Source organism: Scardinius erythrophthalmus (genome assembly GCF_964197995.2).
Source record: "Scardinius erythrophthalmus genome assembly, chromosome: 1".
Taxonomy (NCBI): Eukaryota; Metazoa; Chordata; class Actinopteri; order Cypriniformes; family Leuciscidae; genus Scardinius; species Scardinius erythrophthalmus.
The window spans coordinates 25,021,072-25,047,689 of NC_138221.1; the positions used below are offsets into that span (position 1 = coordinate 25,021,072).

The following is a 26,618-nucleotide window of genomic DNA, read 5'->3' on the forward strand; positions in this document are numbered from 1 at the left end:
GAAATACACATTTCCATTGGTTTTTCCAGCCAACATTAAACACCAGCAGAAGAAGAAACATCCTGCAGACTGGTGTTCAGATGAAAAAGCTGGATGTTTATCGAGTTATCTTCATTAAATGACACTAAAACATTGTTACAATATTTTCACATGTTAACAGCATAATTGAACTTGAAATATTCATCGACGGAGCGGTAAGAGAGACACATGAATTACTGACTTGCGCAACCACCTGTCGCCAACTCATAATAACAACGGGAATAATAATAATAACGACAACAACAATAACGAGCAGCTTATTGAATATGTCTTAGATGTTACAGCAGTACAGATGATTTACACCGTGAGTTTTATAAATACTGTTGTATTTCAGTTGGAGAGTTCAGCGTCTGAATGAATGAAGAGAGTTTGATCATCAGATCTTCACTGAACACAAACTATCAGAGCTGATAATGTTCACAGACATGGACTATGAGCTGGAGGAGGACAAACTGTGAGTATCAGGGATGGCATTCATTAAATAACCTTGAGCTCATTAATATTAAGTTATATGATGTCACATCCTGTGAGGTTTTTACAAGAGAATAGAGATATTTCTGTAAGTCACACTCATAAATGTCATTGCATTGCATGTTATCAAATGCAATTGAAATAAAGAAGAGGAAGGACTCTTTACAAGCAGAAAAAATAAAAAGATGAATCAACAGATCTTGTGCATAAAATGAAGATAGGGAGTAGTTAACATGTGTGTGATTGTGTTTGTGTCCAGTGGGATTCCTACAGTTCCTGGAACAGTGACTCTGAAGAAAGACTCACAGAACCTGATTGGGATCAGTATTGGGGGCGGCGCTCAGTTCTGCCCGTGTCTCTACATCGTACAGGTCATATATTACATATACATTAATTACAGGTTACACATCCACTCTCACGTCCTCTGACTGTGGGCATGTTCTGTATATGATGAGTATATGCATGTATTTTTGGAGATACTCGATCAAATGCATGATGTCCACGTCTAAATAATGTCCTTTACATCTGTTTTCTTGTCAAAGTGCAACGGAAAGCTTTATTTTAGGGCTGGGTATCGACACAAATTTCATGATTCCATTATATTCAATATCGTTTCATTTAAATATATATATATATATATATCAGGTACAGTACATGTCAATTTTTCTCAAGGAAAATAATGTCTCACAACTGATGCTGTAAACTTCACAGGGAACTCTGTACATTACTATGATATTGAAAGATAACATATGTGCAATTTAAATGTATAAATCAGTTGTATAAGGCCATTTTTATAATAATAAAGTTATAGTAATATATAAATAGTAAAAATGCAAACGTTTAAATGGCAGCTTTCCTGAGGTAAATGCGTGACATTATTGTTCTCCGGCTGTTTTATTGAGGTTTATCGAGAAGTCGATATTTTCAACCCAGCTCGACTTCATTTATATATTAAAAGCACTATTTTTGGGGAGGATGGCCACCCTCTTTTTTGCCTTTAATGAATTTGCAGGTGTGGTGTATGAGTTAAGATGTCTTATGGTCGTGTGTGTGTGTTCAGGTGTTTGATAACACCCCGGCCGCTCTGGACGGGACTCTGGCCGCAGGAGACGAGATCACTGGAGTCAACGGCAGGCCGGTGAAAGGCAAGACTAAAGTGGAGGTGGCCAAGATGATCCAGACAGTGCAGGTGCGTTTAGAAACAACTCTATTATCAGCACACATGGTTTTAAAGAAGCTTTATGGATAATCATAATTTCAATGCTTATGTTTCAAAGTCATATTTAGCCGTTTAGAGCTGGACGATATAAACCATCAGTCAGATGAGATTTGCTCTTGTCTTTATCATCTAAAACACTCACACAAAATGTTATTTTTCTTATTTATCTTATTATATCTTATTTGAAGGTTTGAAATTATTGTTGACATTGTTACATCTCGAATTAATCATTCAGTATCAGTTCAATCATTCAGTCTTTGGATATCTCTTCTGGTTTTGCTGTAATACAGTTGAAAAAACATGTTAATGTCAGTATGATTCAATGAAACGTAATATCCAAAGTGAAAGATTAATAAAATATAATGTTTAACACATGTTCAGTATTAGATTTCCAGCTCATTTGTTGCTTTTCAAGAAACTGCATGTTAATTATGTGAATTTATACTTTATATGTGAAAATCTGTCATGTTTTACAAGTCAAGTCAAGTCAACTTTATTTATATAGCGTTTTTCACAATACAGATTGTATCAAAGCAGCTTCACAGTATTAAATAAAATAGTACATCAGTGTTTGTTTCTAGTGTAAAACATCCACGTTTGGTAATGCTGATCAATAGTATTGTTGATTGATTAATTAAATTAAGTATCCCCAACTGAGCAAGCCAAAGGCAACAGTGGCAAGGAACCGAAAAACTCCATCAGGTGACCTAATGGAGAAAAAAAAAACCTTGGGAGAACCCGGGCTCAGTCGGGGGCCAGTTCTCCTCTGGCGTTTATGAACTAGAGACCGGATTTAACTGTAAGATTAAAATATTATATGAATGCCTGGCTGAAGAGATGCGTCTTTAATCTAGTTTTAAACTGGGAGAACGAGTCTGTGTTAATAGTGGATTTTTTTATATGAATTATGTTTATTTTTGAAATCATGTCATATGACTTGAAATTAAACTGCGTTACAAGAACCACAAGAGTGTCCATGATTATCCATAGACTGACATAATATTGACCCGAATATCATCAAATGAAATCCTCAGGTGTGTTTCTAACTGCTGCTGCGCACCTGTAATGGTCTATGTCTGTCAGTAAATCACATGTTGTTTTGTCTTGATGAATTTGTTAAATCTGCAGGGTGAAGTCGTGATCCAGTACAATAAACTGCAGGCCGACCCCAAGCAGGGCAAATCTCTGGATATCGGTAAAAATACTTGCAGTAATAAATATACATTGTGTTTGAATGGAGGGAGAAATGCATTTGTTTCTCTTTTAGAGCCTATGAAATCCTTTTTAATTTTTTCCAAAATTCCATTTATTTTTTTCCCAGAATTCTGTGTTCCATTTAGATTTTTCTAATTGCATTTTAATATAGGTCTGTTTTAGTCATCAATTTGTGTTCAATCAATTGAATTCGTAAGACATTAATAATGTAATCAATCTTTTAAATTCGTTAAATTATTATATTATATAGTCATCAATTTCTGTCATAATTTCTTCATGGTTAAAACCAACTTTAAGGCAGTTTGTAGTAGGGATGGGCGATATATCGCATGCGATTGTTATGCGCATCTCATCAGTAAAGCCGGTTCCTTGATTAGTAGTAAATCGCCTTCACCTGCTTTCAGATGGAGCGGCATTTACTACAAAGAGCCGTAGTTAACTGACAAGCTGAGCCAAATCACATCAATATCGCGGACGTATCGGCAGCAATAATTAATGCGATATGGCTCAGCTTGTCAGTTAACTACGGCTCTTTGTACACAGCAAAAACTCCTGTGTTAAATTAACACTCCTGGGAGTGTATGAGTCCACACTCAAGAGTGTTAAAGTTAATGAGATAATTAAGTGATTAATTTAGTGATGATTGAACATTATTGAAGACACCTGATGTTAACAAGCAGAATCACTAAAGGAGAAAATCACTAATTGTAAGTTACCATTGTGGTGATTGGTGTTTGCTTTAGTCGGGCTCTTGACCATTATATGTTTACTTTAGATTTTGCTTGGCTGTTGTATCTGAATTGTAACTGCCAGTTGAACAAAGAAAAAAGTGATCTGTTGCTGTTGGTTACATTATAACATTCATCATTTGAACTTGATCACTGAACTCATTAAGATCCTTCATTCTGACTTCGATTTATGTTGTTGGTTAGAGAATCTGCATAAATGGCCAGAATTTTTGATATAATATAAAGGATTTCTTAAAAGTTGTTTTTAAAAAAAAATCTTTCTTTTAGGCACACACAGATGTCAAGATTCAGTCTATGCATCTCAACAATGGTGACGAGCAGAATATTCAATTAGGAAAAGTAAATTACATAGACAATTCAGATCATAATTTATTCATACCGCAATGCATGATGGGAGCCATTAATGAGTTGTGATTGGTGGCAGCCACTGCAACATGCTTTATTATTGTCACCATTGTTGAGATTCACAGGCTGATTATTGATGTCTGTGTTTTAAATGAATTTATCTAAATGTCTTTTGATCAGAACAATGTTTATTAAATATTTTGAATTATAAGTAAAGTACTGATAATCATAGGCTGAAGAATCACTAATTTGCTGCTAACAAGTTAAACCAAACTATCTCAATAAGTTCCTTTTTCAGATCACAGCATGATTATGTCAACACATAACCAACACTATAATATAACATTTTACTTTGTTCATTTAACTGTTATAAATCAATAACAGCAGACAAACAACAGTAAATATTAAAGTAAACATATAATGGTCTAGAGCCCAACTAAAGCAAACACCCATCACCTTAATGGTAACTTACAATTTGTGATTTTCTCCTTCAGTGATTCTGCTTGTTAACAGGTGTCTTCAATAATGCTCAATAATCACTTAATTAATCACTTAATTATCTCATTAACTTTAACACTCTTGAGTGTGGACTCATATACACTCCCAGCCCCAGGAGTGTTAATTTAACACCGCTCCATCTGAAAGCAGGTGAAGGTGATTTACTACTAATCAAGGAACCGGCTTTACTGATGAGATGCGCATAACAATCGCATGCGATATATCGCCCATCCCTAGTTTGTAGTGAAGATATTTGAGTTTCTGTGTGTATTCTGACTGTGTGTGTCTGTGGGTGTCAGTGTTGAAGAAGGTGAAGCATCGTCTGGTGGAGAACATGAGTTCAGGAACCGCAGACGCTCTGGGACTGAGCAGAGCCATTCTGTGCAACGGTCAGTCTCTCTCTCTCTCTCTCTCTCTCTCTCTTTCTCTCTCTCATGTGTTATACATAACTAGTGTACACTGTAGTGCTGTACAATAACGACTGCAAAAATAAAAAATACTAATAAATGTTGTAAATCAAAACAAGCCCTTTATTTACTTCCCCTCCTGCATTAGACTCAAAAGCCACAATATGAAAATGATCTTTAATGGTTGATTTAGGAGCATCAAGGGTGGGAGATTCTCTAATACTTGTTAATTTTTCTTTAGTGTGTAATATTGATATTAATATTGTTTGAGCTTGAAAAAGCTCTGAGTTCTTCTCTATATCAGTGTCAGTGTTTCTAAACTCCTTGAAACGCCTCCACTGTAGTCTAGAGTTTCTTCCGGGAACGAACACGTCACAATATTCCTCATTTAAATAATCAATACGCAGAATAAAGGGGCGGGGCCTGGTTGAGTTAGTTAGTAGTGTGTTAAACTGACGGTTATGGTAATTAGGGGCAGGACATTTCCCAAACACACACGAAGCACTCGACCAATCACAACACTGATCCAGCCGACCAATCAGAGCACAGTGTACTTTTCAGAAGGAGGGGCTTCATAGAGACAGGAGCTACACAAAGCGGTACTGACAGACTGGGAAAAGAGGAGCTGCAACAATGGAGAATATGAGGAAAATAATCAACATTCAAGCAGGAAAACCTGTTCTAGAAGAGCTAAAAACAGCATCAAGACTATGTAAAAGAGCAGAAACATTAATTTTATGACTCAATTTCATACAATTGAGAAAATAATCCACAGAAAACTGACCTCAAAAAATAAGTTATTTTAAAAGAGACCTAGTTTTCTGTGGATTATTTTCTCAATTAAATGTGTAGGTCATAAAAGTAACGTGTTTCATAAACAAAATGAAGATTGTTTTTCAGAACATTAATATTTTGGACTGGGATGTTATTTTTATGACAAACACATTTAAACCCCACAATTCTCCTTAATGTAGGGATTAAATGATTTTCAGTACTGTAATAGACTCAGATGTTTGCTTGTGCGTTTTCATTTAATTCCCATGTGTGGAAATAATGTGTGAAATCTGTGTTTGTGTGCTTCAGATGGTCTGGTGAAGAGGCTGGAGGAGCTGGAGAAAACGGCTGAACTTTATAAAGGTCATTTATTCACACTAATCCTGCATTAAACCAGTGACTGAGAGTTTCATACAGGAATAATAATAATGTTTTGTGTGTGTTTAGGGCTGATGGAGCACACGAAGAGACTCCTGAGGGCTTTCTATGAGCTCTCACACACTCACAGAGGTCAGATATCACACACACACACACACACACACACACACACACACATACACCCACAGCAGCTTACAGTGACAGAGAGACCAGTTTCAATCAAAATCTGTGTTTTATGTGACTTTAGAGACAGTCAAAGAGATCGTTTTGCTTAAATTAAGAGTTTGCATGATGGAAAATGTTAATAACACAAATAGTAATAACTGTAGGAAATGATGCACGTAAACCATGGTCATTAATCTTGTTCATAATGTGATGTATATGCACAGTTGCTGTTTATATACACTTTCTCCTGAACGATCTTCATTTTATAGATAAGAAATGTGGTTTGCTGTCAAATAATGCATCTAATTTGTAACCAGATGTTCAAAAGAGGGTCAAAAGTTGCATTTTATATACACTTTAACAGTTTCTGCTCCAGAACATTCATTTTAAATACAAGAAAAGTGGTTTGCTGTAAAAATAGACTGGTAATGCGTTCAATTTGTGATCAGATATTCAAAAGATGGTCTCTAGAAACACAGCGCACCAGTAACTTTAGGTCTGTCTGGTAGTAATAACCAAATATGAACAAAAAACACTCCACGATCTCCATCCTCATCTCTATTCGTTTATAATTATAGTGTTTGATTTCTCTCTCTCTCTCTCTCTCTCTCTCTCTCTCTCTCTCTCTCTCTCTCAGCGTTCGGCGACGTGTTTTCCGTCATCGGCGTCCGTGAGCCTCAGGCCGCCGCCAGCGAAGCCTTCGTAAAGTTCGCTGAAGCTCATCGAAACATGGAGAAGTTCGGCATCCAGCTGCTGAAGACCATCAAACCCGTGAGAGATCAGATATGAAACGACTTCATATTTAGGGTTAGGAATCGAATACTTGAGGTCAGGAATCAGATACTTGTTATAAAATTACAATCTCGATTGCTCTCGATTGACTTTAAACCATTCAAGCGCGAGACGACTCACTGTTTTCTGCTCAGAACACACATGTGTAACAGTATGTCGTGCAGCTCTAATATTCCTGCTGCCGTCTCTTTAATAACACTAATCAAACAAAAGACAAAGAGAAAAATAACTCTTGCAGGGTTTCCGCGGGGTCTTAAAAAGTCTTAAAAAGTCTAAAATTCTGAACTTTGAATTTAAGGCCTTAAAAAGTCTTAAAAACGGCCAGATTTTCATCCTAGGTCTTAAATTGAATTTAGTCAGGTCTTAAAAAGTGTTTACCCTCGTTCATTTCCAGAAACGCTGGCCGCAAAAAGTTATTACAAAGTAGCAAAAATGTATAGAGTTGTAGCCTACAAAGCGGAGCTCTAGCAGGGGTCTCCAACACGTCACTCGCGTGCTACCAGTAGCTCGTGGCTTGATATGAGCTAGCTCGCCAGAGGCTGTTCACATATCGCGTCTTTTGCGCGCTCAAGTTTGTTCAAATGTAGGCGCGTGGCAAGCACGCTCATAATTGAAGCGACGCGCTAATTTTTTTTACCAGACGCAACGAGATAAAAAAAATCTTAACTTTTCACAATGCCGCAAACGCACCGCAGGTCATGTGACAGGAACCAACCAATCACCCCTTTTATTTCCATAACAACATTGGCAGCTCAGTCAACATGAAGGATGGGGGTGCACCCAAACACTACTAATAAATATAAGCTAATGTGTAAATGTCAGTAATTTATCTTTTTTGACTGATTGTTTTTATAAAAAAATATTTAAAGGATGAAATATGAGGTTTAGCTTTGTATAAACCCTTTTTTGTCAACTTTTAAAATCTGGACATCATTTTTAATGGTATTTTAATGTTTACGTAAACAAAGTGCATATTGATGCTAATCAATTTGTTATTTGCTGTTTTTTTACATAAAACTTGTTGAATTGACTTCATTCTGTAGTATTAGTACTTTTTGAACCGGATTCTGTGATAACCGTGATAATTTTGGTCACTTTAATCATCATCATTTCCTCTCTAGTTATGATCAACAATAATTGTGTTTTTACAGTATAATATGCAAAAGTACAATTTTCTATAAAAGAAATCTACCTCTCCCTCTCTTTCACACACACACATCAGGTAATCCTAGATAGATAGATAGATAGATAGATAGATAGATAGATAGATAGATAGATAGATAGATAGATAGATAGATAGATAGATAGATAGATAGATAGATAGATAGATAGATAGATACATAGATAGATAGATAGATAGATAGATAGATACATAGATACATAGATAGATAGATAGATAGATAGATAGATAGATAGATAGATAGATACATAGATACATAGATAGATAGATAGATAGATACATAGATAGATAGATACTCTAATGATCCCGAGGTAACTATCTATCTAACTTGGATAATGCGTCGTGTAGGTCTTAAATTTCAATCTTTATGGTCTTAAAATGTCTTAAAAAGGTCTTAAATTTGACTTACTGAAACCTGCAGAAACCCTGTCTTGATTGAATAACTTTTGTAACTGTATTTAAAATGTATATTTTATTCATAAAGTGCAGAGTTATTGTACATTTGATTAGAGTTTCTGTACCTGGAAATCTTAAAACACTGTTTATTACAATCGGATCTTTGTTCAGTTGTATCTATTTGCTGCGATTGATAATTTCTTATTTGTTCTTGTTTACGTATTTACTTATCTTTAATAATGCTTGAAAATTATATTAGTTAAGCTAGTTGTTTTTGCAATGCAAACCACAGGCAAAAAAAAGTTCCTTGTGTAAGTGTTGTTTAGCCTGTTGATTTTTGTTCATGATATTCAGTTACAGTGAAATGTTTTGCAATAAGACTTAAAATAAATGTGAAATATATATACGTTGTTTTTTTTTTACCTAATTGGAATCGAAATTAGGAATCGATAAGTAGAATTGGAATCGTTAAAATTCAAATGATAACCTGTAATACAGATGAACTGTAACTGTAACTTGCATAAATAAAATATATGGTATAGAACAACTAAAAATATAATGAAAGAAGTCATGTTTAATAGAAATCATTAAATAAGATAAATGTTATTGATAATATTACCTTTAATAATGCTGTATGTCTGTCTGTCAGATGCTGCATGATCTGAACACGTATCTCCACAAAGCCATTCCAGACACCAAACTCACCATCCGCAAATACCTGGACGTCAAGTTTGAGTATCTGGTATGAAACCAGCCGGAGGATTTATTAATAGAGAGATGAGTTTTTTTAAGTGTTTTATGGTGATTATTGATGTGTGTTTGTGTTTCAGTCGTACTGTCTGAAGGTGAAGGAGATGGATGATGAAGAGTACAGCTGTATCGTAAGTTCACTCTCTTTACTTACCAAAACGCTCTACTTCACAAGAGCGAAATCATCTTGAGATTATTTAACACTTAGTATATTTTTACTGGTAAAACTTCCTTAACTTGTTTAGTGAATATAACCTGATTTGGAGTTCAATTTAATGTTGAACTTTGACCCTGACACATTTACACTGAACAGAAATATATATTTTTAAATTTCAAAAATATATATATTTTTCTGTGTTATCCTTAACTGATGCCAAAGTGCATTATTTAAAGAAGACACACACATTTTATTTTATTACTGATACATTTTTTTTTAATTATAAATTATATAAAAACATTACCATACATATATGCATACACACTTATTTTAAATATTGAAATAATTCCATAAGATTTTTACATTTATGTAATATGGAATTTTATCTGTATTATTGTTGTTAAATAAAGCTGGATTTTGTCAGTGTGCCCGGTTATTTTAAATAAGAATGATAATTGATAATTTATAAATAATTTTAGTACTGTTTATTATATATATATATATATATATATATAATATCTTATTGCTATTAATTATATAAAAATGTTACAAAATTAAAACCAATAACGAGATTGTGGCAATAAATATTAGCTTATTTAACCCTCTGTGTGTGTGTGTGTTTCAGGCGTTGGGAGACCCGTTGTACCGCGTCAGCACCGGAAACTACGAGTACCGTTTGATCCTGCGCTGTCGACAGGAAGCTCGCGCGCGCTTTGCTAAGATGCGCAAGGATGTCTTGGAGAAAATCGAACTCCTGGACCAGAAACATGGTGTGTTGAGTGGCTCGATACTAGGGCTGCACGATTAATCGCAATTTACATGTAATCGCACTTAAACTGATTCGGCTTATCACGATTTTGAAATCACAAAGGCTGTGATTATTTGTTATGTGCAGCTTGTCAGTGATGTACGGCTCTGTAAACGCTCTGCTCCATCTGGAAGCACTGAGTTTGAGTCTCTTATAATGTACATTTGAAAAAGTAACACGCGTCAAACATGAGAAGCATTTGTGTGTGTGTGTGTGTGTGTGTGTGTGTGTGTGTGTGTGTGTGTGTGTGTGTGTCAGCCGATCAGCCGTTCTGCACTGACAAACTGCACATTCAAATAATCGCAGGCTTTGCCAAACCGCATGCGGTTTCAATGCGATTAATCGTGCAGCCCTACTCAAAAACATCAGAATACGGCGCAGGATTTTTGTTTAATCCGCATTTTTTGTTTAGTTTTGATTAAACCGCAGTTTTCTGTTTGACTGCGGTTTAACCCTTTACGTTCCCCCTTCAGTCCAGGACATCGTGTTCCAGCTGCAGCGCTTCGTCTCGGGCATGTCCCGCTACTACGACGACTGCTACGGCGTGCTGAAAGAGGCCGACGTGTTCCCCATCGAGGTGGATCTGTCCCGGACCACCATCAACTACGGCGGACAGAGCCTCTCCTACGAGGATGAGGAGGAGGAAGAGGAGGAGACCAGCAGAGGAGGAGAGGAAGACGGTCGGCAGACTGAGAACGGGGCCGAGAAACTCGTCGACGACGAGTGAGAGAGTGAGTGAGTGAGTGAGTGAGTGAAGGATATAATAAAACATATTATATATTACATATTTATATATGATACTTAATATTACATTTCTATAATGATGAACTACTTTCATTCAAAACACTGATCAGACAGAAACGGAATCACTAAAGCGCCTGGTTGCCATGTTACTTACTTATAGAACAGAATGTTACGTTTGGTTACTACGGTGGCGGAATTTCAACTTTCAAACAAACATTCTTTTTTTTTTTTTTTAGCTTTGTTTCGAAACATTTCAAATGAAAGGGACCTAAAGTTCAGTTGTTAAATGTGTTTTTGCACAACTTGTGTGAGTTTCTCTTGCTTTTTTTGCCTCTGAAACACTGGATGAATGTCTTAAAGCTTTAATGATCTGAACATTTCACTGTTTTTTGTTGGTCTTTTTTGTTTGCTTTGGGTGTTTGGGGTTTTAGTTGAATTTAACTGTGTAACTGTGGTTTATGTATGTCCTACAAAGATTCAAATGTCTTGAAGGTAAGAAAAGCAATTATTTAAACTAGTCTGATGAATAAAATGCTTGTGAAATATGTTATCTGTGAGTAAAAACATACATCAGACTTGTTTTATGGGCTTTGTCATTTAACGCCTGAGTTTCAGGAATATTTGTGGTGCTTTCCATCTCCTTTCCTCTGAATGATTCACATTGGCGTGACGGACAGAAGCTCAAAACCAACGGCTGGTGTTTCAACTGGACTTAAAATCTCTTTAAATTGTGTCTGAATCAAAGGTTTTACATTTAAAATGTACAACTTTGGGTTTGAAAAAGCACTTATAAATAACTTCAAATATTAGTTATTAAACAGGCCTTCCTAAAACTGTAAAATTAGCCAGGCAAACGTGTGCAGTTCATTGATTTCACTAGATTTAAAGTTAAACAGATTAAACGTATAAAATCCTGCTAACAAAATATCAATACATTTGTAACAAATATCGAATTAGAACACAATTATTGTGTAATGTCTTTTTAATCTCATTGGCTAGTATGTTGTTAAGCTAAAATGCGTGTAAAACATTTCATGTGTCAAATGAGCTGTATTTGATTTTATAAGGCTTTGATTTGAGATTTAAATGGATATTAATACAGTTTGGGTTTTCAATTAAAAAAAAAATGTGTCCGGGTAATAATAAAAACAACATCTTAGACCTTTGAATCACTTTAATTCCAATGTATTAGCAGGTTTTATTTTCTTTATGCTGTCAAAGGGTTTTAACTAGTGAAGATTGGGCACCTGTTCAGCTGATTTGGACATCTTTCAACAGGTAGAAGAAATATATGTTAAGTTGAACAACCATTTTAGCGCTGCTTGTAAACAAGCATAACTGAAAGTTTAATAATTATAAAAACAACATTTTTACAGACGGTTAGCATCATCTTCCCAAAAGTGTTCATCAAACTGTTTATTTATTTATTTACACTTATCTTCATTTTAACATCTCATTGGTAGTTCAACAACATGTCGTTTATTATAACGAGGAATTAAGGAGTCTTAACTCCTCATTTAAGCTTTATTAATTCTTAACGATTTTCCTAGCGACTTCGCTTCCGCATCGACCGTCAGCAGTGGTCACGTGATGCCTCGCTGGCGTCCGATTGGACGCCTTTATAAGCGTCTCCGCCTCCCAATGTGTATCATCCGCCCCAGTGGCCTAATGGATAAGGCACTGGCCTCCTAAGCCAGGGATTGTGGGTTCGAGTCCCATCTGGGGTGAAGACTTGTTTTTATTTTTCTCAGCGTTCATTGTGTCGTTCATAGTGTCAGTCGCTTCTTAGTTAAACGAAGTTTTATATTATCTCGTCTGACGATCGCGCTCAGATTTATTAATGTTGTTTTGCCACAAGGAAGCTGTTTACTGAGGGATTTCCCACTTTATTTTCAGTTTCTGGGCTGCGACTGACTGAACATGGACACAAACAAGACACACCGCATTTGCGTTTTAATTCTCGCTTGTTTTGCAGCAACAGCGAGAAGCGACAGTAAGTAACTCTCGTATTTAACTCGTATTTAACCTTGACTTTCATAAAGCTCGTGTTCCACGACAGTGTGGTTTATATGTTATATATGACCATGTGTTTTAAATATTTATACGTCCATGTTCCGTGTAAATCTCTTTAAAACACACGTGCTTTTGTTTCGCTCATAAGAGTTCAAGTCAAGCTTGTTTTAAGTGAGTTAAAGAGGAATTGGCTGAAGCTGCAGGTTTGTCTATTACACTGATCATGAACACACTGGAGAATCACATGATCCTATAAAAGTCAATCTGAAAACTGAGATCCGTGTCTCCTGTTTCTTTATGATTACTTAACAAAGAGAGTTTGGAAACGTGTTCTTGTAGTAAGTTAAGAAGGTTTGTTTAAAGTGTTATGTATTTATATTTATTTAAAGTAATATTTTAACCTGGATTTGAGAGAATATGAGAAACAAATGCTTACCTTAGTGGTTAAGTTTGCAAATGTTTGCATGTATCGAATTTATCTAACCATATAAAAAGCTTTACAAATTATCTAACAAAATAAAAACAAATGTAGTCTGTCTTTGAATTTATAACTTAAATATAGTTTTCTGTGGAAGAAAGTAGAAAGATTGATACTCCCACATCTATCAGCAGATTAAACATGTTTAAGGCAAATTATCCCGAATTATTGGAATTTATTGATGTCTGACTGAAGCATTTTTGAGTGTTTTATTATTTTAAATTCACTCATTGAATATAGATTTATATTCTTAGTTAATAGGGTGTCTCATCTCATTTTTCATCTCATATCCTGAAATAAAGTTCCTCTTATGGTTAAAAACAGCATATAATATTTTTTAAGGAAGTAGCAGACGCCCACAATGGCTAAGAGTCATGAAGAATCAGAACCTTAGTTTCTTGCTTTGTTTTCGTGTGTCTGTTTGTGTATTTGTGTATTAGTGCTGGGCAATGATTAATCGAATCCAAAATAAAAGTTTGTGTTTACATAATGTGTGTGTATAAATGTATAATTATTTTGTATATATATTTACACACAGTACACATACATAAAGTTTGTTTACATGATATAGGCTATGTATGTGTACTGTGTGTAAATATATATACAAAATAATTATACACAATTATACACACATATTATGTAAACACAAACTTTTATTTTGGATTCGATTAGGCTAATCATTGCCCAGCACTAATACACATATATAAAATGTATACACACACACACTGCTTGGCCAAAGAAAAGGGGAAAAAAAAGTCGCTGTTTGGATTTAAATGGGCAAATAGGCCTAGTCTATGATTGGATCATTAGTGATAGTGATTATGTTTCTATCATGTTATATGTTTGCCACCAGTTCTTCTAACCCTAACTGATGGAGTGTGTAGCTTTTCATTTCTTAAACACCCATGTAGGAACATCATGGCCATCTTCCAGGATGACCATGTCAAGATTCATCAGGCTCAAATGGTTGTGAGGAGAAGGAATAGTAATTTTCACACATGAAGTCCAGAGCTTAAACTCAATGAGAGTCTTTGGGATGTGCTGGAGGAGACTTTACAGAGTGCTGGACTCGACTGTTATTTCGCTCATATTAACGTCATACTGTTGTTGTTGTTGTTGTGTGTGTGTGATCCAGCGCTGCTGAAGGCCACGGCGTACTGGGATTCGACCCAAAAGGCTGTTGTGCTGAAGCAAGGCGTTCTGGACCCGCAGGGCAGCGCTTACGGCCACTATAACGACACGCTGTCGTCGTCGGGATGGGGTGTGCTGGAGATCCGGGCGGGATACGGGGCGACGCCGCAGACCGACACCATCACCATGTTCACGGCCGGATACCTGGAGGGTTTCCTCACCGCGCCGTACGTGTCTGAAACACTTCAAGCCTTATAATAATAATAATAACAATAATAAGGCACCTTTAAAATCACTCAAGGTCACCATACAGTACATCATGTAGCAGCAACAATAACAATATTAAAATAAGAAATAACAGTAACAATGGCAATAAAATAAATGATAAATGAGCGTAGAGCAACAATTACAAACATAACAACTAAAAAATAAAGTACTAGACTAGACTGCCTTAAACTGCATGTTTCAGTTAGAGGTTGAGTCAAAGCAAATCGCTTCCTAATTTAAAAAAAAGTTTACATGCATTAGTTGTGGCTGTTTCTCTGAAGTGCTCTTATAATGTAAGTCGAAGTTTCTTGCACTAAAAACAGTCATAATTTAAGTTTTCCATAATACATTTTCACCCTCAGAAACAGTTTCTGCTCCAATAAAATTAAGCCAGTATATGTAAATATGCGACTTTATATGTAAATGAGCCCTCGGATGATTGGCAAATTTGTTTGGTTGTGAAATGAGTAGAAATTATTCTATTCAGGATTAAGATTTGGGTTAATCTTTAGTCAGCGCTGACCTGTCGTTCATTAACAGGTTTATCAACCATTATCATTAACTAAAAATGTTTGTGTTAATTAAAATACAGCTAAAATAACATCTAAATATGAAATAGAAAATTAAAAGTGTTGCCATGGCAACTAACTGAACCAAAACTGAAATAAAAATCTGAATAGTTATATTTAAAAAAATATGAATATAACAAAAATATAATATATTAATATAATAAAACAAAATTATTAATATAAAAATGACTAAAATGCATAACAAAACTACTATACATTTAACTAAAATGAAAATTCTAAATATAATAATTAAAGCTAATTCAAAATAATAATAATAATAAACACAATTCAATTACATTTGCAGAAAAGTTTAATCAAGTGCTTTTTTTCAGTGTGACATTCTGACTGTTGAAGTAATAACATTTCTAAATAAATAAAAAGTTAAACTTAAATATAAAGAAATTAAAGCTTTATAATAATTAAAACACAAAACAACAAAATAAAAATAAAACTGACAAAAGTAATAAAAAATAAAATAAAAAATTAATAAAATGAATACAAAACTCTATTGATATTTTAGAAAAATATTTAAAAATGACACCACACTAGATTACTAAAATTACTAGAAATTTAACTCTGAAATAAATAAATTAGTATATTATAATATTAAAATAACACTGTTCCCAGCAAGACTTCTTTCACAGTATATCAAAGTATTAATTGAAAATATGAATATTTAAAAATAATAATTCGATGTATGATTTATTTGAGCTAAAATAGTTTGATATGAGTAAAAAAGTGGTATTAATTGGAATGACACTTTGTTGTGTTTTAGGCAGATTTTGGATCATTACACCAACATGTACCCGCAGCTGATCCAGAATCCCAAAACCCTGGTGGCCGTGAAGCGCTTCATGGCGTGAGTGCAGCTCTCCCCTGTGTGTGTCTGTCCTGTGTTTGCTCCGTACGGTGTGTGTTGATTCTGTCTGTGGTGTTGTAGTAAGCAGGACGAGTGGACTCGGCGTCAGGTGACGCGTAACACCACTGATCCTCTGTGGATTCACACGGGCCTGATTCTGGCACAGCTGGACGGGCTGCAGGCCGGAGTGACCGACTGGGCCAAACAACAGGGCAGGAAGGTGAGACGAGGAACTTATCCTCTCATACTCAACTCAGAAGATTAACAGCTTTTATTTGAGCTCCATTTTCTGCATTTTTTCCATCTCTTTAAAAAAAAACTCTATAAAACAAAAACAAAACTTTTAGATGTTCAAGTATTTTTTTAAAGTAAGAGATGTAAAATAATAATAGTAAGTAAGAATAGTAAGAAATAAAAAAATAAAAAAAATACAGGAAAATAAAGTTAGAAAAGGAAAAAAAAAACAGGGAATAGTTTTTAAAAAACTTAGTTTGTCATTTTCTAATTTTCTAGTCTCTCATTTTCTGTCTTTTGAAAAATACAGGAACTAGAGCTTAAAATACAAAAATAGTAACTTTTTAGATGTTTATGTCATTTGAGTTAGAAATAGGGGAAAAATGTAAGCTATTTCCTGTATTTTTCCCATTTCTCACTTAAATGACAAACATTTAAAATGTTTTAATTTTTTTTTTTGTTTAAAGCTCTAGTTCCTGTATTTTTTCAACTTCTTACTGGGGAAAATGACAAACATCCAAAGTTTTTTTTTTTTTTTTTAAATCTCTTTTTTTTCTGTATTTTTCCTATTTCTTACTTTAGAAAACGGCAAACATCTAAAAAATACATTTTATTTTTGTTGTATTAAAGCTCTGTTTACTGTATTTTTCCCCTTTTCTAACTTTAATTATTTTTTAAGCTTTTTCCTGTGTTTGTCTTATTTCCTACTTTAGAAAATGGCAAACATCTAAAAAAAATACTTTTTATTTTTGTTTTATTAGCTATATTTCCTGTATTTGTCTTATTTCTTACTTTAGAAAATGGCCAACATCTAAAAAAAACTTTTTATTTTTGTTTTATTAAAGCTCTTTTTCCTGTATTTTTCCCCTTTTCTATCTTTAATTATTTTTGTTTTAAGCTCTATTTCCTGTATTTTTTCCTATTTCTTACCTTAGAAAATGGCCAACATCTAAAAAAAACTTTTTATTTTTGTTTTATTAAAGCTCTTTTTCCTGTATTTTTCCCCTTTTCTATCTTTAATTATTTTTGTTTTAAGCTCTATTTCCTGTATTTTTTCCTATTTCTTACTTTAGAAAATGGCCAACATCTAAAAAAAAACTTTTTATTTTTGTTTTATTAAAGCTCTTTTTCCTGTATTTTTCTCCTTTTCTATCTTTAATTATTTTTGTTTTAAGCTCTATTTCCTGTATTTTTTCCTATTTCTTACTTTAGAAAATGGCAAACATCTAAAAAATACTTTTTAAAATTTGGTTTATTAGGTACATTTCCTGTATTTGTCTTATTTCTTACTTTAGAAAATGGCTAACATCTAAAAAATACTTTTTATTTTTGTTTTATTAAAGCTCTGTTTTCTGTATTTTTTTTCTATTGCTTAAAAATGACAAACATTTAAATTGAAATAAGTATAACGGTTTTATTTAACTGAAGGTTTATTAGTACTAGTCAGTGCTTGTTTGTATTTGCATCTTGTTTCTGAATGGCATGTTTGCATCTGTTGAAGCTAAAGTATGTTTTGCTCGTTCTCTCTTATCAGATGTTTACATGTGTGTCTCTCTCTGTAGCCTCTGTCCCAGTTCTCCATTCAGTTCCTGAATGCGGTGGGGGATCTGCTGGATCTGATCCCGGCGCTGGTGCCTGGTGAGGTGCCCCTCATGAGGCAGTATAAGGCTCCTCCGATGGGCCACTGCTCCGCGCTCATTAAGGTAACATAAGTGAAGATCATGAAGGACATCAGAAGCCAGCTGATGTGATGTTTTCTCACACTCGCCGTGTGTTTCAGATGCTGCCCGGCTATGAGAACCTGTTGTTCGCTCACTCCAGCTGGTACACATTCGCCGCCACCATGCGCATCTACAAACACTGGGACTTCAAGCTGAGCGAACCACACACAGCCACAGGGAAACTGTCCTTCAGCAGCTACCCTGGTATGGACTATTGATTCATTTGATTCATTTGTTCATTGATTTGTTTGTTCATTGACTCATCTGTTCATTGATTAATTTGTTCATTCGGTTCATTGATTCGTTTGTTCATTGATTCGTTTGTTCATTGATTCGTTTGTTCATTGATTCGTTTGTTCATTGATTCGTTTGTTCATTGATTCGTTTGTTCATTGATTCATTTGTTCATTGGTTCATTTGTTCATTTGGTTCATTTGTTCATTTGGTTCATTTGTTCATTTGGTTCATTGACTCATTGGTTCATTGACTCATTGGTTCATTGATTCATTGGTTTATTTGCTTTGTCCCCCACACTTTGGGGTCTTGGCCACTTGAGAGCATGTGCAAGCAACAGGAAGTAAGTGTGCAAGACTGTCCCATGTCTTAAAAATGCCAACGTGCAGAGCCCTTAAAAGGGACATATCATGCCAAATGCACTTTTTTAGCCCTTAAATGCATTTTGTTGTATATTTGGAGTGTTTAGAAGTACAGAAAATATGAAATTATTCTCTTCAGGTGCTTCGTTGATATCTTTATATTCTGTTTTGGCCATATTTTTCAACCGGTTCAGATTTTTATGTTATCTATGGCGTTTTTTGAACTATTACGTCACAGTATTTGCAGCGGAACTGCCAAATAAGCACATTGACTTCCGGCCCAACACTTCGAGCAATCCGCCATTTTTATTTCTCGCTGCAATTTTGTAGTCCAAGCTAAAGGATGCAGAAGTTACGAGAGGGTAAGTTAAAATGTTTGGTTGTTGGATGTAGTAACCCACACGCCTCATTACACCGTCTAATGTTGATGAACTGCCGCGCTTGTGACAGGGCGCATGTTTAACTGAAAGAACGAGCAGAGAGAGAGAGACCCGGTCGCGCGCGCGCTCACTCTCTCTCTTCAGAGCCATGCGAAAGTGTAAACAAGACACCATCTCCAAACTAGACGCTGTCTCGCTCTATCTCCCTCGCACATATTAATCAAAATAAATCGACACGGTGGTAAAAGGTCGGAAGACCAAAGTTTCATGTGTAAATACAGTAACACACCATTGCGATACATCCATATGAAGACGTTGTTCTGCAGGTTCGTCGTCTTCATTTTCATCTCGCTCCGGCTCCGACTCTGGCTCGAACATGTAAGGCTGGCTGGACAAGTCTTCCGTTGTTGACATTTTGTTAATAACGTGTGAATAAAAAGTTTCTGTGCCGCTACATAATCGTATCTCTGCTATCAAACTACAAAAATGGCCGAACGGGGTGGAGTTGAACCGAGTGTGACCTCTGCATCCTGGAGAGGGGGCGGGGTATGAAGTGTCTCAATTGTATTTAAAGAGACCGCACCAAAACGAGTTGCTCTCAGACGCACATCAGAAAAGGGGTATAAAAGGGGCCTGTGGAGCTATAATAATGAGGAATTCAGACCCAAGCATTGCAGTTCCACTTTATATAGACTACAAATCAGCGGCGGTTTCTTCATTAGGGCGATCGGGCGACGCACCACTAAAGTGTGAAAGGGACTTTTTCAATCACTATCTCATTCAACCACAGAGTTACGCTAGCAGTCACTCACTGTTGTTCTGCCTCTGGATATAGTCCAATCAGCGCCGAGTCACGTTCTGTGGAGTACCGCCTCTTTTTGGGCGATTTCACTCTGGCTGAGAATCGCCCAGAGTCTTCCCATAGACTTACATTCAAAGATTTTTTTTTCGAACTGCAGGCACTGCAATGCATTCTCTATGGGTTCCGGGAGGGCTCGCACTAACGTGCTTTCGTCATCATATGTAACCTTAACTTGTGCAGCGATTGGTGGAAACAAATGTACCTCTAATAGAATTTAGCCATAAGCTGAAGTGACATCCAATAATTTCCTCAGTGCATAACTTACATTTCACGGACATATTCTCCATCTGTAAATGTTAGAAAGTCCAGTTTGCTGTCATGAGTGGGCGAGCTTTCTGCAAGCTATACTTCCGTGAACGAGCGCCCCCGCGTGCATGCGCGCCGAACAGACGGAGCGCAATGAATAGGAGCGCAATTATTCTGACTAAAATATACATTAGCACTAAATTATAAATATGTTTAGCTAAAACATTTGTTGTTGAATATTTGTTGTTGTTGGTGAACATAAATGTGCTAGAGAATTTCAAACCTACATGTGTATTTTTATGATATTAGCTTTTTTTTTTTTTTTTTGGTTTAGTAAAGCATTCTTTTGTTTTTAGATTGTAATGTTGCAATGTTAGAATGTAATGTGATTTGACCCCTTTTTGGATAGACTGCAGATGGACAGCAACACTATGTTTGTTTTTATAACCTTTTATATGAACATTGTTTGTAGGACAATATCGATCAGGATATTAATATTTTTTTTTAAATTAAATACAGGTTTTTTTATTCAAATAGAAAAATAATAATTAAATCCTCAGATTATACCATACATCGCCATTTAGCCCAAAAATTCAGATTTATTTGGCAATTGGCTACCCTACCGGCTGAAGTTTTAGCTAAACTTTAGGCTAATGATACCTACATTATTATCACTGTTAAATTGTTATTTAACAATAAGCCTACATTCAGTCCTGAATTAAAAATTCAGTTTGTTGTGCCCCCCCAAAATTTTTTTAGCACCAGCCGCCACTGCTACAAATGTATGATTTATATGTAAAAAGGAACAATTTAAAAGCATGATATGTCTCCTTTAATGCACACTAAACCCACACTATCTCCAATACTGCTTCGGAGCTAAGCGTATCCCATCATGCATTATGTTCGGGAACTCATGCCCCGAAATCACAAGATGTTGAGGAAAACATTCCACTGTAATTTAAAATAATTAGATGCATATAATTTGGTAGTAAAAGCATAAAAGTGTAGCACATTTTATTGGTGCACAGCAAATGAGTATGATATGTGTAGGCCTATTTTGTACAACATTTGCAACTGGTTTTTATCACTTAATTAGAAGCGCCACAATTTTCAAATTTAAAGTCTTCTGTTAGTTACATAGCGACTACTGAACAGACATGTAGAAGTTTATTTTAAAATGCAATGTATTGGAAATATAATAAATAAAAGCTCTGTAAACACTTGCATTTTTTGCAATACTAAAAGTGTCCCATCGAGTAATCAAAAGTTCTACACACTTGCAGTCTTTCCGCCTACTTTAACACTTGAGCCAAATATAGGAAATGCAAGTAGACAATGGTGAAGTGCAAAGACCGCAAGTGTGGGTATTTGGACAAGACAATAGATTTGTTGGTTCATTGGTTCATTGGTTTATTGGTTCATTAATTTATTGATTTGTTTGAGTAGGGAAAAATAGTAGAGTGGGCAATATATATACTGTCCAGTTTTAATATTTTATTTCTTATTTATGCTGGTGTCTGTGACTGTGTTCAGGGTTCCTGGTGTCTCTGGATGATTTCTATCTGCTGGGCAGCGGTTTGATGATGACGCAGACCACGAATAACGTCTTCAACACCTCGCTGTACTCCTACATCACTCCTGGCAGTCTGTTCTCCTGGCACAGGGTTCGACTGGCACACGTACTGGCACAGACCGGAGAGCAGTGGGCGCAGACCTTCTCCAGATACAACTCCGGTCAGAAACACACACACATATATATATATATATATATATATATATATATATATAATATAATATATATATATATATATATATATATATATATATATATATATATATATATATATATATATATATATATATATAATTTGATTTATGTAGTACATCATTTAAGAGTAAAAAGTAAATAATGATAATTATATAGTATAGTTTAAGAAAGATAAAATAAATGTAAAAATTATGTTTTTTTATTTAAAGGGGTCATATGTTTTTTTTCTCTTTTTCAACTTTAGTCAGTGTGTAATGTTGCTGTTTGAGTATAAAAAAATATCTGCAAGGTTACAAAGCTCAAAGGGAGATATTTTATTTAACAGAATTCACTTTTCAAGAACTGCAACGAACAGTTTGGACTACAACACGATTTATCTGGATCTTGTGAAGTCATAATGCTCCTCATTTAAATAATCTCCGCCCACAGAATCACATTAGAGAAGACAGTATTGCCGCAGTGTCAAATAGATGCTTTTTTTCCACTTTTCCAAAACTCATTTGTTTGACCTTCCTAAGCCTGACGAACTTAAGAGTGGTTAACTTATTTTAAACACTGTTCCTGAACATTATAACCCCAGTGTTTATCTGTGCACTTCACGTTTTATGTAGAACAGATTGTTTACTGTAGCTTTTGTAAGACAGTTCACTTCTCCTTAGGAAAATTAACCATCATTTTGTGATCGATTACTGTTTGTATTACCTTAGTTTTCCAACAAATATCACGAGTAAATAGTGGATAGCATTGAATCTATAATGTACAAGAGAAGTACAAAAAACATACCACTCTGAAACGTCCTGTGAAATCCGTGCTTGCCGTCCTGTGAAAAGGCTGTGCGTGAAATCTGTTCTGCATGATCCTCTTGTTTGTCAACATTGTCAGGGTCTGAATCGGGTTCGAATTGGTTTGAAGTTAATCCTTAATCCTTAATGTTTAAACTAGAGAAGAACTTGCAGTTAAATAAGGGCCAGGACATTTCCTGAAAGCGCTGCCAATCACAACACACAGGGCCAGCTAACAAATCACAGCACATTTCGTATTTCAGAAGGAGTGGCTTCATCGAAAATGACTCTTTAAAAAAACCCCGTTTTATTTTTAAATAAATAAAAAAAATACTATTTATGGAGTAGCATATAATTTAAGATTAAATATAAAATTTGTAATATATATACTGGTTTATATAACCAGCTGTACTGGTTTAATGTGAATCAGCGCTCTGATCCAGTGCTGAATCTCTCCATCAGGCACATATAATAACCAGTACATGGTTGTGGACTCCAGTAAAGTGAGTCTGGGCAGCCATCTGGATGACGGGGCGCTGATCGTGGTCGAGCAGATCCCGGGACTGGTGGAGTATTCGGACCAGACGCAGACGCTGCGCAGAGGTCAGACTCACACGGGCCTCAGTTTCATTGCTCTTTATTGTTATTCTGGCATGAAATGAAACATTAAATGTGTGCGTCCTGCAGGTTACTGGCCATCCTACAACGTGCCGTTCCACCGTAAGGTCTACGATCTGAGCGGGTACGAGCAGATGTGGAAGAAGTACGGGGAGGACTTTTCTTATGACCTTTGCCCTCGCGCCAAGATCTTCCGCCGTGACCAGTCTTCAGTGAGCGACCTGACCACCCTCAAACACATCATGAGATACAACGGTAACCATAGCAACCCCCGCACAACCAATCGGTTACACCGCACTAGTTACACTGCACTAGTCTAGCAGGTGTTGACTGAGTCCTGGTGATGTCACTTATGGAATAGGACTTAAAAAAATAGATATTTATCTAAAAATATGTATGTATCCTGTGTATGTAGTTTTTTTTTTTTTTTTTTTTCATTTTTGATTGTAGTTAAAGTATTAGTAATTTTGTGGTGCAGTCATTTTTATTAATATTTTTAAAAATGTTCTATATACTTATTACTATTTCCATTTTAGTTTTTTTAGCACTTCAAGTTAAACTAAATTAAAATTAGAAATATTTTGAGAGAGAGAGAATTAGTTTTTTTTGTATTTTCCATTTTCATTGTAGTTTTTGTTAATTTTACTAAGTGTGTGTTGTCATTTTAAAAATGTTTATATAGTTTACAATTTATTTTATTTTTAGTTATTTTGCTACAAGTTAAAAACTAAATGAAAATTAGAAATTGCCTTGGTAAGTGAAATACAATGCATTCAAGTTATATATATTACACGTGTGTGTGTGTGTGTGTGTGTGTGTGTGTGTGTGATAAAATATATATATATATATATATAAAATATTTATTTATTTATTTATTTATTTTACTTTAAATAGCAAACTTTTAAATGTTTTTGTGTTTGTTTAACGATAATAACCCTGGTCGTATCTACAAAAAGAAATAAGCTAATGTTTTAATCCTGGTATTTTATTGTTAACAAGAAAATACAATTAATGTATCATTGTTTATTTCAGTTTGATTTAAGTTTTAATAGAAATAAGTCAAAATAGAATAACTTTCATTTGTTTTATTATTTAAAAGAAAAAAATTATTGAGCCTTTAAATATCACACAGTGAAAGTCATATATTATAATGAGTACCTGTCAATCACTGTCTCCTCCTGTCAGTCACTGTCTGACGATGTCCTGAATGTGTCCTCAGATTATAAGAACGACCCGTACTCGAAGGGCGACCCGTGTAAGTCCATCTGCTGTCGCAACGACCTGCGTGAGCATAACGCCAGTCCTGAAGGATGTTACGACACCAAGGTCAGCTGACCCACTCTATCAGCCAATCAGATTGAGTTCTCTGCTTCTCTGGTCAGCTGACCCACTCCATCAGCCAATCAGCTCATGCGTTCTCTGCTCCTGACTCTCTGTTGTCCTCTGGTCAGGTGACGGATCTGCTCATGGCTCGGGGGTTCGTGGCGGAGGCGCTGAACGGTCCCACTACTGAAGGAGGACTCCCCGTGTTCTCCTGGGACGCCTTCAACAGCACGACACACCAGGGGCTTCCTCTCAGATACAACTTCAGCTTCGTCAGCATGCAGCCGCAGCTCTTCCGCCCCTGAGGATCATGGAAGTCCACTGTCGCTAAAACCAATCTGAGCCCTTCAATCTGTCCAATCAGCTTTTATTCTGAACGCTAAACTCCTCAGCCGTCATTTGACAATCAGTCCAGGACTGTCTACGCCTCTTTTGATTGATGGATTGAGGGAAGTTAATCGTAATGATTTAGTGCACTCTTGTGTGTTTATGGCTATGGGAGCCCTTTTCTGCAGCATAAGGGGAAAATCATGCTTTGGTTAATCATAGTTATCACAAAAAAAGTCATATTCATAAGATGAAAAGTCAGAATTATGATATACTAATTCATATTTATAGTCAAAACGATGGCATAAATATTCATAATTATGACAGATTAAAGAGCTTGTGAGTCAACAATGACTTGTCATAATTTCGACTACTTATGTCATAATTATGATTTACCGAAGCATAGTTATCACAAGAAAAGTCAAAATTCATGAGATGAAAAGTTGACGTTATGACGAAGTTATCATTGTGAGATATAAAGTTGAAATCATATTTTTCAGATGAAAAATCTAAATTATGATAGTCATGATTAGAGCATAAGTTGAAATTATGACACTAAATCATATTTATGACATAAAAAATATAAATTATGACATTTATGAGATGAAAAGTCAAAATTATGACATACTAATAAGTCATATTTAGTCAAAAGGATGGCGTAAATAGTCATAATTATAATATAAATTATTAGGCTTGTAAGTTAACAATGACTTAGTATGTCATAATTTCGACTTTTCATCATAGATGTACCAAAGCATGGTTGTTTTTCTTTTGACTGTCATAAATGTTCCTTTTTTTCTGTTTATGTCATAAAAATTACTTATGTCAAATTTGGACTTTCTTTGTCAATTTTGACATGTCTGTCATTATTGACATTTTGAGTATATGAATTTCAACATTGTCTTAATTTTGACATTTTGTCATAAATGTCAGTCATATTTCTGACAATGTTGCAATTCATATATTGTACTTTAGTATGTAATGTCATAATTTAGATTTTTTTGTCATAAATATGACTTTAGAGAAGCATGATTGTTTTCTTATGTGCCATAAATGTGTGTTTAATGGCATGTTTAAAGTGAGGAAGGTTTGTTTGGGATGGAGTCCTGACGAACAACGCGAGCAGAAAAACAAAGTGTCTGAGTGACTCTAATGTCTAGTTGACGTCTCTTCCAGTGAAGATGTTTTCTCTCAGGGAACGCCAGTCTAAAGTGCCTCTGGTAGTATTACAGTGTGAATGATTCCTCATGTCTGGATGTTTGTACTCTGATCTGTGCTTTTCTCTTTGATTCAACCAATGAACGAATGCACTTCATTTCTCAGTGTTGAGTGTTTTTGTTGGGTTTCACTTGTTTCT

General features: G+C 35.2%; 2 protein-coding genes across 3 annotated transcripts; both read left to right on the forward strand.

The window, feature by feature from the left end:
* The first annotated feature begins 30 nt into the window (after positions 1–30).
* On the forward strand, positions 31–11,666 carry pick1 (protein interacting with prkca 1). Its single transcript, XM_081376700.1, has 13 exons — positions 31–194; positions 374–493; positions 770–881; positions 1,571–1,699; positions 2,858–2,924; positions 4,836–4,925; positions 6,027–6,080; positions 6,165–6,227; positions 6,898–7,031; positions 9,278–9,370; positions 9,459–9,509; positions 10,161–10,305; positions 10,817–11,666. The coding sequence occupies exons 2-13, from the start codon at positions 453–455 to the stop codon at positions 11,068–11,070; spliced, it is 1,233 nt and encodes a 410-aa protein (XP_081232826.1). The 5' UTR covers positions 31–194; positions 374–452; the 3' UTR covers positions 11,071–11,666.
* A 1,080-nt stretch (positions 11,667–12,746) lies between these two features.
* plbd1a (phospholipase B domain containing 1a) lies at positions 12,747–26,576 on the forward strand. Of its 2 annotated transcripts, none has more exons than XM_081376645.1 (12): positions 12,747–12,811; positions 12,984–13,080; positions 14,714–14,936; positions 16,321–16,404; positions 16,486–16,624; positions 18,201–18,341; positions 18,419–18,563; positions 21,977–22,177; positions 23,456–23,596; positions 23,681–23,866; positions 24,831–24,937; positions 25,063–26,576. In XM_081376645.1, exons 2-12 carry the CDS (start codon positions 13,008–13,010, stop codon positions 25,237–25,239), a joined length of 1,617 nt encoding a protein of 538 aa, XP_081232771.1. In that variant the 5' UTR covers positions 12,747–12,811; positions 12,984–13,007; the 3' UTR covers positions 25,240–26,576. The 2 variants fall into 2 exon arrangements, 1 of the variants encoding a protein (XP_081232771.1); XR_014030937.1 differs by having other exon boundaries at positions 12,764–13,080; positions 25,063–25,618; positions 25,977–26,576.
* The last annotated feature ends 42 nt before the right edge of the window (positions 26,577–26,618 follow it).